This window comes from Etheostoma cragini, chromosome 3 (genome assembly GCF_013103735.1).
Source record: "Etheostoma cragini isolate CJK2018 chromosome 3, CSU_Ecrag_1.0, whole genome shotgun sequence".
Taxonomy (NCBI): Eukaryota; Metazoa; Chordata; class Actinopteri; order Perciformes; family Percidae; genus Etheostoma; species Etheostoma cragini.
Window position 1 is genome coordinate 1,841,518 of NC_048409.1, and position 15,299 is coordinate 1,856,816.

A 15,299-nucleotide genomic window follows, 5' to 3' on the forward strand; every position below is an offset into this window, starting at 1 on the left:
ATGTGCCTACCTGCTTCAATGGAGTAGTGTAGCTCGGCATTTGCGCCTTTGTCTTTGTCCAGGGCGGTCACATGGACAACAGCTGATCCCACTGCTGCTGACTCATAGACTGAGCCTTCATACAGCGCACTGGTAAAGATAGGTACATGGTCGTTTATATCTTCCACTTCTATTAGCACGCGAGCCAGGTTCTTTCTGTATGGAAACTCTTGGTCCTTCACCTGTGAGAAAAAAAAAAAAAAAAAAAAAAAAAAGTCTTTCATGGTCACATTGAACTGAATAAAATCTGATGATCATGTAATTGTGAAATCTCAAATGTGGGGACTTCTTGTTACGATGCAGTGCTGAGCGGTGGTGTGTTCTGGTGAATTTATTGAAAGTGTCTGACTAAGCAGTCTAATTTAACTTGGGCATTTATCCCATTTTGTCCATTATAGAGTGACTGCTGCAATGGCACCAAAACCAGTAAAGCAGATGCAAAAACTGGTGAAATTGGATGCCACGTTAGACTCCACAAAACAAGCTAACGATGTAGCAAACGGGGGCTAAATCACCTGGGCCCAAGCCTAGTATTATCTGCCATTCAAAAGAATGAAAGAAGACTCCTAAATGTGATCAATGGACCACAGACAGAGTGGACTCCACATGGACTGTTAGGCATGCTGGTTCTCCCAGGTGGCTGTTCAGGTGGACGAGCGTAGCTCCATAATTGGGCTCAGTACATATCAGGTATACCATGCTGTACTTATGTTCCAGGTGTAGAGAGCTGGACTACCTGGGTTTAAGTTTTTACGTTTCTACAGGTAGCTCTGGCAACCCGGCCTGGCTGTCAAACTGGGCAGTTGATATCAACACTCAGGCCCAAAAACTAACAGACATTACGTCACAGAAAGGAGATTTCAAAAGGAGAAAATACCTTCATTAGCATTGTTGTCAAAAAAGATAGTATTTTAAATTAGCATGTTTCCTCAATATCTGATGACATATTGGGGTCATTTTTGGATTTATTACAGTAAATATTTTACATATTGGACCTTTAACTGTATCTATCAGATTGAATTGAATCTCATCGTATCACACCAAATCACTTCAACATTGAATCAAATTGCCATGAATCGCTCCGTATTAAAATGTATTGTACCTGATTCGTTTCTAAATACATAACGGATTGTCTTAAGGGAAAGATGCATGCCCCTAATTCCTTTGAAACATTTCTTTAAGTATCTCCAGATCAGAAGTTATACTATGTCCAAGCAGTATGGCAGTCTGGTGCTTCCCCCCTTTGTCAGTTAGACAGATTACATCACTTTAAAATATTTAGGAGCCATGGGACAGGTATCTGTGGTCTATAATTTGTTTAGCAGATCCAAAGATTCTGCATATCCAAACAGGCGTAGAGGCTTGATGGTTATAAAGTCACGTTAAAGTATGGATTTAATTAGTGAAGATATTTTACCAGCGGTAACATCATTAAACACAACAATGCAGACAAAACTGAACCCCCCCCAGTGAAAACTGAGATGGTCAAAGAGTCCGGCTGTTAGCACAGGATCCTAAATGGAATGATTGACAGAGACTGTGACATATACTTACAATGACAGTGAGGATGTGCTGGGCACAGGCCTCATGGTCCAGCCTCTGGGCGGTGTAGATAGTGCCCAGGGTGGGGTGAATGTGGAACAGACGCATGCTGCTGGGGTCGATGGAGCTCTGCAGAGAGTAGGTCAGCCGGTGATGCTCATCACGGTCCGACGCCAGAACCTGGACCACCTCAGTGTCAGATGGTGTGTCTTCAGAAATAGTGACATCATAGGTTGGTTGGGAGAAGATGGGAGCATTGTCGTTGTTGTCCATAACAATGATGTGAACCTGCAACACATCATTGAACTGGTTCTATTATCCTTCCTTGGATGCAGTAGTAGTTTGTCAAGCAGAGTAGCGGATATTTTGTGGTATTTCTTTTTTAAACACACAGCAAAAGGCCGCAGTTTGAATTGGAACCCGGGTCAGCCTTCATGGAGCAACACCCTACCAGGTGAGTATGAACATGTTATGTTGGCATTGAACATTTTGCAGATATGTTGAATATAAACATTTCCTCTTCATTTAGCATTTCTTATGAAACACTTTTGCTAATGCATATTATATGAAAATAATTTATGGGAGATAGAGCTGGAGAATCAGTTCTCAAGAACCAACATTTTTCCGTCATCCGACTGAAAACTTTCCAGGAGTACATCAGTGAAAGGACATGTTGAGTGTTAGCTATGAATCTCCTAGCCATTATTAATGCAGCAACAATGGCTGAGGACAGATGTTGGTCTGTCAGTACGGTCCCAGCCCCCATGAGGGCTGAGCTATTCATCTCCACAGGGACATAAAGGCTAGTTTAATTTATTTCTCCTTTTTGAAAAGTTCACAAAAAGTTATCAAAATCAGTCTATTACACTAGGATTGCAGCATTTGTGTATTCGCTTGCAGAGGCAATGTCAATTTCCATGATGCTTTCATGTACAAGTCAACATTGACATAGAAGTGAATGGTGTTAAGAAATACAAGATGTCTGACAACCCTACTCGCAAACCTGTACATGACTATGTTTTGTGTCATTGGAATTAAATACATATTGAACCCAGTTGGATGTGTGCCATGGTACAGACTGCAGAGAAATCAAGCAGCGTGTTTTTGGTTGGTGTGTGTCATGGAAAGTTCCTGAGTCACAGATGACTGTGGATGAAGCCCAGCTGGAGTCAGGAAAAGACAGGAGGAGAGGCAGAGAGGCAGGAAATCAACGTGAGACATTTCATTTGATCAGTTCTTGAGGTGAAACTGGACAGTAGCATGAGAAAATACATTGGTACATTAGTACATGTGTGCAGTTAAACGAGGGTGGTACAATCCGTACATCGGCCTATCCACTCTGGTGCCTTTTCAGAGTCTGTGTCAGTGTTTTATTATCAAATCAGTTCCTCTTGCTTATTGGGGGGCTGTGGCTTAGGAGGTGATCGGGTCGTCCTTTAACAAAAAGGTTGACAGTCAAAGAGTCCTTGAGCAAGACACTCAACTCAGTTGGTCCCATTGGCAGGCCAGTGCCATGCACCATGGGTGTATGACTGTGTGAATGTGTCTGTGAATGGGTTAAAGTGTAAATTGCTTTCTCTAACCGTCTCTAATGTTAATAAGTCTCTATAACATTTGAAGTTTTCTCAAGAAAATAACAATCCCTAGTGTTTTAGTGTTACCAAGCACATCATGTCTTCTTTTGATCACAACTTTTTGGTATACTTACAAAGTTTTTATTCTTTACTTTACTTTCTTGTTAAAATACTTTGTAATAAAAACATTGTTTCAACAACAAATCACTGGTGCATGGATTCTAAAAGCTGAAGATCGACTGTTCTCAAAACAGCGTAACATGACAATCTTCTATAGATAATTATGAAAAAAAGATTTTTCTTTCATACTACTCGCTACCAGAGTTGCTACTAATGCTGCGTCATCTTCTCATTGACGTTACATTGACATTGTTTCCTACAGAGCCCCCTGGGGTCGGCGGAGAAGAAAGAAAGAAATCAGTTTAATAAACGTGAGCAAAGTAGAAAAGTCTTCTGGGATCAATTACTCTATAGCGAAATAATATTAAATCCCAAATGGCACATCTTTCCTAACGTAGTAAGGTTAACAATGAGCTACTAACTCATTTTTATCAAAACGAGCTGTCCTACAACCTGGAGAAATAAGACTGGTCTCTATAGCTACTTCTCAACTGACCCCCGGGGGGCTCCGTAGTCTTCCGGGGGGGGTGGGGGGGCACCACCAAGTTATCCGGTCGTAACAGTTTATGATCCTTTCAAAGAATTCTGTGAGACCAGGGTTGTAAAGCCACACCATAAATACCCCCGAGGAGAGACTGACTGAAACTGTGCACCATTATCTGCATTTGTTCAGTTCTCTGAGTCAACGCAAACACAAAGACAGAAAGACAGAGACAGGGAGAGGGCAGGGAGGCTGTGCTGTTTGATGCAGCCAAGAGCAGCCTTGGAGTTTGGCCAATGGAACAGGTAGACATTCTTTGACCTTTAGACATGGCTGGGACAGCATGTTGACCCAAATGGTATGCTGTAACACTGAACACTTAAAGGCTCTGATATACTCCAAAGCAATTGAGGACAGCAGGGCAGACAGTGGACACTGTTTACACTACAGTACATCCGGTCTCTAGGTGGACATGTTGACACATGTCCATGCTCCACGTGAAGTCTGCTGTCTGGCAAGATGTCTGGGTGAACCACACAGACATGAGCAGATGGCATCATTTCAAGGGGACCCTTGCAGCTATGTGGACCTTTAAATACCATAGAACCTGCAAGTCCTTTGGTGTGGGAGAAAAGCTAAAGGTTTTAAATCCTTAGAGAGAAAAAGATCAAGGGCTACATTGAGCCCCAGAGCTCGTTGCTGTGAGGGGACAGTGGTAACCACTGAGCCACAGTGCTGACTGTACCCCTGCCAAAATATCCCAGCTGAACTCTGGGAGGATTATCAAGGACAGAACAGCAGCAGGACCAGGGGTCCGTTTCAGAAAGCAGGTTTAGTGAAAACTGAGTTAGTTAACCCTGAAATAAGGAAAAACTCTGGGATTTCTGTCTCCAGACGATTTCAGAATCACTATCACTATCATCACCCACCGTGGACATGCTCTACATCCCAGAACATCCTTTGTGTCAAATTATGTTTTTGCCAACAGCAGTTTTCTTTACAACATTGGTGATGCGGAGCATATCAGTAAAGCCACTGTAGCATAGCAACGAAGAGTGCGCCTCGCTCTGAAACGTGTTTTAAATGTTTTGTAGAGTTCCCTAAAAAAGACCAGCATGAGACATTAAAAATGGATGTGTAAAACCCTTTGAAATAAAAGATGAATTATGAATTATAATTCTGTTAATGATGCTGCAGCCTCCGAATGGGATTAGTAGGCCTAGGACTTTTTTGCCTGCAGGATTACATTCAAATGTAATATTATACTTATGATTAAACATGATTATAATACACTATATTGGAACTTAAGCATTTGCTCCAGCAGCAATTTTCTCCCACGCAAATGCTCTCTTTCTCAGCAGCCGCCGTGTCGCTTTTTTAACTAAATATATGTTCAAACTTGCTGTATGTGCACATGAGTATTTCTGCCGACCAGTTTGTTTGTGTTGGTTACCATGGTGAATTGTAGTATCATGGCTGCCTTAACTCTGAGTCAACCTACTCGGCGTTGATTGAACCAACCCAAATCAGCTGCTCTGGAACCAAAAACTAAAGAGCTCACATGTCAGGGTAGATCAACTCAGAGTTCAGGGTTAGACTCAGAGTTTGTTAAACCTCCGTCATGAAACGGGCCCCAGGAGTAGGACTGAGTGGGGTAGGAAAGTAAAAACGTGCACTATACACCCACACAGAAAATGGAGTCGGAGATTTGTACTGACTGCTATCCAGAGAAAACATTAAGAGAAGAGGAGGCGAACGGAGACAGCAGTTGAGTGCTGCCAGGCGAAGAGTCTAAATTTAAACGCGACTGCAGCAGGTGGCCTTCTGTTGCTCAACTGTGGAGACATTCCCTGGTGGCATGACGCCATGCTGACTCTCCATCTGGGAGACTTCCTCCATCTTACAGGTGTGTGTGTCTCTTTATCTGTATGTGTGTGTGAAAAGGAAGTATGTTTGTGAAACGGTGAAAAAATATTGAAACCAATTTGTGAAGAATGTGTTCTGGTTATAGTGGAGGATGAAAGGCAAAGTGACAAACAGCACGCAGCTTTATAACCTGAGACAGTTTGAACCCTATCTATTATATTTAATTATTTACCCAAAGGTTCAGAAGGTGACTTTTATGAACATAACCTTAAGTCATATTTGTTGAAACTGTCAGCATATCCTGACAGTAGCACATGAGACCAGAAATTATGTTTGTCTTCCTCCTTCCTTCCTCCAACCAATTCCAGCTGAAATGCTTACAGAGCAAACTTTCTCATTCTACAGCCAATCAGTACTCCTTAGTATGTTTCTGAAAGTATTTGAGGCAAGAAATATCTATTGCAAAAACAGAAATTGATTTATTTTTGATCAGCGCTCATCAGTGTGTGAGAACAGTGTTATTGATCCCAATCGGACGGCAAATCCTGTGGCTGTGTTAGCTCAGTCGGTAGAGCAGGCGCACACGTATAGAGGCCTATTCCTCGACGCAAGGGCCGCGGGTTAGACTCCGACCAGCGGTCCTTTGCAGGATGTCATACCCCCTCTCTCCCCCTTCTCATGTCTTCATCTGTCCTGTTAAAATAAATGCCTAAAATGCCCAAAAATAAACCCTTAAAAACAAAAGGATGGAAAATCCTTTAAAGACATCCGTATTTTCTTCCAAAGATATTTATGGGGTGTGTGTGTGTGTGTGTGTGTGTGTGTGTGTGTGTGTGCGTGCGCGTATACTGTCTGTCCCCTGATATTTCACAGTAACACAATTTTTAACATTCTCATCGAACCCTTCCTGTGGCTGCTTGCCTGTCAATGTTACTGAAAGGACAATAAAACCTGTTCATTCTCTGTTCAGACAGATCTTTGTATCTAATGTGATCCATTCATTTTGACTAATGAACAGCATTAGTGAATGAGGGGAACAACATGTGTGTTGGTTAATCAACATATTTCTTCTTCTCATTCCTGCGCTGCACTGAGCCACTGGAGCAGTAACATGGACACATGTTCTTCCTCTGTGGCTTCTGTTACATTAGCATTTTAAGCTGCTCCAAAAACAGAGACATGTCTAACTGTAAAGCACCGAGCGTGAAATGAAGCTGCGGCTGTACCTGTGTGTAGGCGGTGTTGGTGCCGTCTGTGGCCTGCACCGTCAGGTTGTAGAAGGAGCGCTGCTCAGCATCCAGAGGCTTGGCGATGATGATGGTCCCCACAGCCTTCTCTACGTCAAACACGCTGTCGCTGTTCCCAGCTGGGTAGGGGTGGGGTGGGGGGAACAGGGTCAGTCATACAGACACACACACAAAGCAGACAGTTGGATTTATGGACCAATGGTTTTCATTCATGTGCTGCAATGTCCTAACTTGTATTAAAGTCTGACATGTAGAGTAATCCAACCTGTACGCACAGCACATGACTGGAGACCATTGCTTAACACATGTTGCTCATTGTTGATGATCCTCGGTAGACAGGGTGGCTGCTGACACCCCCCACCCCCTACCCCCACCCCCCACACACACACGCACACTCCTGCAGACAGTCAAAAGCACACACAGGATCGCAGCAACACATTGAAGCATGAGCACCGGCCATGCAAGCTATTTGTGTGTGTGTGTGTGTGTGTGTGTGTGTGTGTGTGTGTGTGTGTGTGTGTGTGTGATGCTAAAGGGGAAACCATCAGGAGCCAGCATGGTTTTAATAAGAAAGGTGATGTGTGGAAAGACATGAGTTGGGAAATGAAGGACTTTGTTACAGACAGCATGAGGAATGCTCGGTCCCAGCAGGCCGGGGGGACACCAGAGACTGCCTGCATCCACGGACCACTGCTGCAAACAAAACTTTTGCAAAGCCGGCTTTTTAAACACATCATTAAATACAATGGTTTGTATACATGCACCCTTGCTCACATGCAAGGCAACTCAATGAGCCTTTAATGTGATGCATGGCAAATATAGATCATAGCGGACCTGCAGACAATTTATGATGAACTGAAAAGCTAAATGTAATCTGTTTAAATGAAATGAAACCTAAGACATCACAGAAATCCAGAAATCCAAGAATCCCAGGCAGATAAGGTGAGCTTTAAAGCGTAACTCTTGCCAAAATGCAACCTAGGTTCTTTTTTGTGAATGTACCTGAGTCAAACTTTAGTATAAAAGCATCATTAGGAAACAAGTGCCACTTTCAAGATTGACTGTATTCTTGTTTTTTGCTCAAATGGCCTTCTGAGTGCCAGGGATCCTTTTATGCTAGCCTCAAAACAGCTATTTTTAAATCTTTAACACAACATGAGACTTTTGCTCCGTATCACCAGGGGCTCTACACATGAACTCAGCATTGAGAACATGGTTAGAGTTTACTACAAAGAAAGGTTTTTAACATCTCACTGTAGCATACAAGGTCAATATTGTTTTTCATTAACAACAAAACAACACATTATCCATGCATTTATATGGAACTAAGCTTTAGGAGCTTTCCAGCTTTACTCTCCTCCCTCGACTGTTTTTGAATAATAAAATATAATAAAACTAAAAGATAAGAACAACAGCTACAGTGAGTTGTTGAAACCTTTCTTAGTAAACTCTGTGAACACAACCAATGTTCTCGATGCGGAGTTCACGTGTAGAGCCCCTGGTGAGACTTGAAACTAAATCCCTTGTTGTGTCGAGCCTTCTTAGTAATTATAAATAGTGATTTTGATGCGATGATAGTAGCGCCTCTAGGTCTCCCATTCTAAAGGCCATTTGACCCAAAACAAGAGTACGGTAAATCTTAAAAGGTATGCTTTTAAATGAAAGTTTGACTCGGTTAAATTCACAAAAAGACCCTAGGTTGCATTTTGGCGAGAATTACGTTTTAACAGCAAAAATCTGTAGAGTCAGACAGATTGGGACGGCTTTACCTGAGTGAACAGTATTCAAACTACTTTGACATAGTGAGACCATACTCTGACAGTGCTGCAGTATGGTCTGGCTACACCGTATATCTGTCCTGGGATAGGAGAACAAAAACACTCTGGCTTGTTTTTATTTCTTTAAACCAATCACAAGCGTTCTGGGCAGCGCTAAGCGCCGGATGCAGCCAAGGTGCCGCTGCAAGGCAGATAGCGGAGATAAAGGAGGCGGAGAGGCGGACGGGCATAAGTGCGTCAGCTTTATCCCAGCAATGGACAACCTTTGAGGCAGTCTATGTTCTAACAGGTACATATGTGGCAAATAATAGATAGTTTTTTACGTTGGAAGGCGATTAGTAGTAAAAACTAGAAGTAAAAATATCAATGACGCGCATAGGAGGCGCCAGGGAGGGGCTTGGTGGTTCTGGAGCTACACCTAGAATTCCCAGAGAACCCCCTTAGCACCCCTAAGAAATGGCTGTGGTTTTTTTATAAAACATTTTATGTTAATATGTGAAAACTATCATTCATATTTGAAAAATAAATAAATAGTACATTAATAAAAAATTCATGGCTGTTGTGAGAACCCTCACGTCTCATGTCTGTCATCCAAGCAGGACAGTCAGCAGGACATAAAGAAGAAGAGGGTTTGGCAAGAACCCTACTGGGTCCAGAAAAAGCCTCCCGTCTGCCGACGCTAAATTACAGAGACAGAAAACTTCCCTCTCCGCAAAACGGGGGAGGCAAAAAACCCTCTGCTCGGTTCTAAAATTGGTCTCCTCTGCCTGTCTGAAAGCCAGTTTATACTCACTGGCTCAACTGGACAGTTGTGTGACCACAGAACTATGTCTTGATATGTCTCGAACCTGTCTACCCAGGGGCGGTATTTTGATTTCAAAGTTACAGTAACAGATCCTCAAAAGGGCTTGAGGTTTTCAGATACCCCTACCCGGGATACAACAAAACACAACCATGTGTTGTCATAATTTTGATATGCACCCTCCAACAACAGGATTGTTGGTGTAGGGATGTTTTTTGTAAGATGTATGTCAGAGGTGTCTGTGAATATGCATACACAATGTTTGACCATAAAGATGCTCAGAAGTGTACGTGGTACCAGAGCCCCCCCAGGCCGAAGGTCGAGTATCCATTTAGGGATTGTATCATCTGATCTGAGGTTGCATGTTTGGACACTCGGGTGAAGAAAGACTCACACCCTCAACGGTGGCCCCCATCCCCACTCTGTTGCAGGATGGACATCAGTGTGATGTGGTTCTTCAGTCTGCCATTAAAACCATTAATGGGTCAGCGTGTTTGAACCTGCCTTTAGAAAGGGCTGCATGATGCATGAAGTAATGCATTCATTCATAAGTGTTTGTGTTAAACCTTCATCCCTTCAATAAATCATTAATGTAAAACACACACACACACACAAATACAAGCACGCACGCACACACACACACACACACACACAGGATAAACACTAACACGGACACACTCAAGGTGAACCTCGGGGTGGAGGATCAACATCAATTAAAAAAGACAAGAAAAAGGAAAAGGAAAGGAAACAAGGAAAAGAAGTAGATAGAAGACAGCTAACAGTGATAGAGAGAGTTGGAAAGGAGATACCTTCTGTGGAACAGTTCCTGCCACAAGTGCTCTGCAGAATATAGAAGATCTCACGGAAAGACCTGGGACCTTCCAGGCATGAAGCATTAAGGAGAGAGAGGAGAGAGAAGGTGAGACAGGAAGGACCGACAGGCCAGAGGGAGGAGGACAGGACCGAGACAGCAGCTGAATCTACATCTCATTATCTCATTACCTAGTTGATCTGTCCTTCTGTTAGATCTCAACGTACTGGCGCTTCTCATTGAACCATTGGTCACCAGTAAAACTGGTAAAACTGTAATTCCATTGTATTTATTGCTGTCAGCAGCACACTGACTGCTGCTGTAAAAGAATACTGTGGGACATGTAGGGAGGACGTTGGGGGGGGGGATGTTTGGGTCATAAAACACAGCGCTTTCAAGTCCGGGAGAGGCGTTCACGTCCCGGTAAAAACAAAAGACAGTTGCCCAAAAAAAACGTGTGTCAGCTTCCCGGGAGTGTTTTAACCCAAACCACCATCAACTAGTGGTTTCGGTGCCTACATTTGACTTTTGTTCCGCCTAATGCTCACTTAAAAAAAAAAAATTTAATTATTTTTGGGGGAATTTTAGGCCTTCAATAACGTGGACAGCTGAAGAAGTGAAAGGGTGGGTGGGGGGTGGAGACTGGGGAGGGGTCAGCAAAGGGCCGCAGGTGGGAGTTGAATCCAGGCCCGCTGTGTCGGGAGTAGACCTCTATATATGGGCGCCCGCTCAACCAATGGAGCAATCCGGGCGCCCACAACGCTCCCTTTTTGCGGGCTATAGTCGACTGTAATGGTCACTGAAGCAGCCCACAGCTCGCGGTGCCCTGTACCAGGTCGCTGTCATCTTTTGTTGGCTAAACTCTACTAGCAACGCCCGCTGATACGCACGGCAGCTGACAGAGCTCTAATCTAAGAATATCATAGGAATTGGTGTGCATAAATCTCCATACACACCCATTCATGAGAATCTGTTGCTAAATAACAGCCTGTCACAGCTGATTCTAATGATCAAAGCTCCAATGATGCCTGTGTGCTATGAAGGATTATTTATAAAATGAAAATGTTCCAGAATGCTAGAACAAAGATCTTTGGATGGGCAGCTTTCATCTACAGTCTTCACCTCTGGAAGACTATAGTATCTTCACTAAAACACAACATTATTGGTCAAACGCAGCAAAAAGACTGTTCTGTAACATGTGATTGTGATGGTGCCGAGAATACCCCCCCACAGCTGTGACATGGGCTGGCCTGGGTCTCACATCTGGCCCGGGATCAGACCGGGACAGTTTACTACTGTCAATACAGGGGGTTTAGGATGCTCCATGTTTCGTTAAATCTGATTGGCTCAGCCTGACCTTTGATCTTAATGCCCTGAAGTCATGATCACAAAGAAAACCAAAAATTTCGAAAAGAAATGACAGTATTGAAGATGAAAAAGAAATGTGTGGCGCAGGGAATGTGAGGTTAAATAAGAATAGGAATCGACCAATATTTAAGTGGCAATGCTGATGATGTTTTCATCAGCCGATACGGGCTGCCAATTTTCTACTGCTTTTGTTCCCTCAATTTACATTAAAAAAAACGTGAACCCTGCCACACTGGATTTATTTGGGGAATCTCCTCTGCCCTTTCATTAAAAATAATAACCAAAAACACAGATCAGTGTCACTTCTGCGATCATCTTACATTCATATCACCCAAACGATGGTTAACTGTGCAAAGGTGAAAGGCTTTCATCAACATCTGCAACACAGCCTTGATGGTGTGTTGCTTGCTGACATATTAGAAGACTATTATATTATAACACAGATTTAATCACAAAATCACAAAATGTCCTTTTGTCTACAAATCTAAATTATTTAAGAAAACAATAAACCTGAAGAGTAGCCATTGAAATAAAGTGCTTGATTTGTAAATTTGGACTACGATGGTGCTGGTGGTTTATTGTTAGGCCTTTAGCACGCGGGTCAGAGTCAAACCGGCAGCCGTTGGGTTAAGGACTGAGCCTCTCTATTGGGGCGCACACTCTACAGGATGAGCTAATCAGGTGCCCAATGAAGCAGCTTCTGTTTAGTGTAAAGGCTGAGGTTAATCCCAGAGACAGATGAGACCGGATCAGGACCCGGCAGCAGAGACATGACACGGGACCTATCGCCATGCCGGCCAATCATATGTCTGCATTAGGTCACTGCAGCTTTGTTATCAGAACAATGACTTTCTACACTCCTAAAATCATTAGTATAGACGTATCATTTAATTTATTAGAGAGAGAGAGAGAGAGAGAGAGAGAGAGAGAGAGAGAGGGTATCTGTCACTGCTCAGACAACAAAAGGAAAGATGGATGGTGCATTAAGGGAAGTGGAGTCCTTCCCGGTTGCTGTTGTCCATCTAGCATGCACAGCTGGGGAACTGTCAGCGTACAGAGTATTACATAACAGTACAAACTAATGGAATTAGAATCCAATGTACTGATTATTAGAATTATGAAATCACTTTCACCACACCAGGATCGTCACCATACATAATGCGAAAAAATTGAGCTTAGTGTACTGGGCATGACATAATCTTGTTAAGCCTTTTAAGTGGGTAAAAGTGAACTTTGACAGATCCAAGGGATTTAAATGTGCCACGTTGGGCATTATACCGTTTGTAGGGGAATGTCACAGTGGCTTTAAAATTTCTCTGCATGTTCTTCATCTTTCATCTTTATTAAGAGCGAGCCAGTGCCTCCTCTAAGCAGAGACATCGTGAAAAGACCACGTGAAGTCCGGAATAATACTTAGAAAGGGATAGTCTCAGGAAAACCCCTCCACATCAGTTCTTTATAGACTGCCAACTGTTGTCTTTACTTTATAACCTCCAGACCTGACAGCTGGAGAAGCTGTCACCATGGTGACTGGGATGGGCAGGGCATAACAGATCAAGCAGCAAGGCCACAGTGTCTGAGCTGCACCTCATACACACAGCAACACACAGCATGCACTGAGCCTGGCCACACACTGCACACCTAGAGGGACATTTTACCTGTGATGTCAAACCACAAGGGGGTGGAGCTCCGCTGCAGTGACACCACACCCACGATCTCTGCCACCTTGTCATTCTCCATGACAGTGAAATTGTAGAAAGGCTCATCGAAGAGCACCGGGACGGTGGAGGGAGGAGGGCGACGGATCCACTCGATGTGCAGGCGAGCTGTGGAGGATTTCTGAGGACGGCCGTTGTCCGTCACTTTGATCTGAGAAGCACAGGAGGTAGAGTGGGATGAGTTCAGAGGAGGCCTGAAAGGAAACATCAAGCTGTAGACATACGCTAACCGATACAGATTCACTGGTAGGGGCACACGCTGAGGCAAATGTGCACTGTCGAGTTGAAAATGTGTACTCCCAAACCAAACTTTTATGAAATTGTCACAAAGCAGTTGTCACTAATTCAGTAAGTTCTGGGTTCACCTAGCCTGGTGGCCAATAGTTTTAAAGGTTTTTCTAAATTTTTGAGCAAAGGCAATCCAACTGATATTGAAAAGGTCCTTAAACCTGTAAGCAGACATGTTTAACCCTCATTTTGTCCTTGGGTCAAATTGACCACAAACCTCTACTTTTCATTAATTTTGGGGCGTCTTATTCAATTTTATAGGATTTGAAAACAAATGGAAGGGTTTTTGAAGTAGTATTGAGTAAAAGTTGACATATTCCAGTCTGTGATTATCATCAACATCCATTCCTTTAATTTTAGTCTCAATAATTCCTAATTTCTGCTTTTCTAACTCAAACATTAGGCATAATTTCCTACAAATGAGGTTTACTGACCATACATTAACTGTAAAACTAAAGTTAATAAGTTAGCGTTACTTAGTGTTGAAAATGTAAAAAAATTGCGAACATTGAAAATAAGTGTCCAAAGTGTTGAAAAAAAGGGCAAAAACGTAAATGAGTTAAAAACATTGATACAAAGCGTTGATTAATTTAAAGGGTTAATAACAGATGGAGGTGGGCATACGGTCAGGATGTCGTAGCTCCCTGCAGTGAAGGCCTTGCGTGAAGATACAACTGCGGTCTTGGGGTCGATGAAGAACTTGCCGTCCTCGTTTCCGTCCACGATGCTGTAAGAGAGGTCGCTGTTGGGCCCTTCATCGCGGTCGTAGGCGAACACCCGATAGATGGGCTCGCCCTTCTTTCTGCGCTCTCTCTCTGCCAGTTTGACCTGGTAGACCTTCTCAGGAAAGGTGGGCTTGTTGTCGTTTTCATCCAGGACCTGAACCATCACCCACACTGTACTCTGTCTGGGACTAGGACCACCATCTGACACCAACACCTGCAGGGGCAACATATGCAGGAAATGGGTCACAATTCAGGGCCTGGATCTTGGATTCAAAGACACAGCCCATATTGGTGCTTTCAGTGTCTTTCCTTTAACTTGTGATGTTGACTTTAGACCATCTGAAGGTAAAACTGGGTAAGTCTGACATGGTGACATGACATTTCCTGACTTTGCAAGTTGATGAGTATCACTTGAAAGCCTTAGGCCTCATTTACCGACCATTCTCACCAACGGTTCCTTTCCCCTGATATTCACCAATGGTTTCTTCTTTGGTATTTGATCTGAGGTAAGAACAGAATCCACACACTCTCAATAGCACTCCTATGCACATTTGAGTGCTGACAGGTTTTAGCTAAAATAAGGGAATAAGTCTTCTTCCCTCAAGCCCTTATGTTGTCTCGCCTCGCGGTTTTCCTTGGATTAGGGTGGCACCTAAATCCTGGTTGCAGCTGTAGCCGTGGTCCTGTCCCTGAGTGGGGTCTAGACCTAATCTGTATAGTGTCTTGTATAAATAATTGATCTGAAAAATTGAATTGCTGAACCAATTATTAGATGAATCAATAATAAACTGAGTTTGACATTTTTAGTCTTCAAGCATTAAGTTAACCACCCCCTGGCTGCTTTTGTCTGTTTTATGTAATTGCGAACTGAATATCTTTCTGAAGACCTATGCCACTGTGAGATTTTTCAAAAAATAATAAAGGGGGGGGGGGGGGGGGG

At 43.2% G+C, this 15,299-nt stretch overlaps 1 protein-coding gene across 5 annotated transcripts in view; it reads right to left on the bottom strand.

Moving 5' to 3' along the window:
* Positions 1 to 15,299, bottom strand: part of fat3a (FAT atypical cadherin 3a) — a 135,022-nt gene that overhangs the window by 40,848 nt on the left and 78,875 nt on the right. For 3 of the 5 annotated variants that reach the window (XM_034866008.1, XM_034865995.1, XM_034865988.1), the window contains exons 5-10: positions 14,259 to 14,573; positions 13,287 to 13,497; positions 10,259 to 10,327; positions 6,849 to 6,988; positions 1,594 to 1,869; positions 11 to 221 (exon numbers count right to left, since the gene is read on the bottom strand). In XM_034866008.1, the coding sequence (XP_034721899.1) occupies positions 11 to 221; positions 1,594 to 1,869; positions 6,849 to 6,988; positions 10,259 to 10,327; positions 13,287 to 13,497; positions 14,259 to 14,573 (1,222 nt within the window). The remainder of the gene's footprint in view (positions 1 to 10; positions 222 to 1,593; positions 1,870 to 6,848; positions 6,989 to 10,258; positions 10,328 to 13,286; positions 13,498 to 14,258; positions 14,574 to 15,299) is intronic. The other 2 variants (XM_034866014.1, XM_034866000.1) reach the window with 1 other exon arrangement.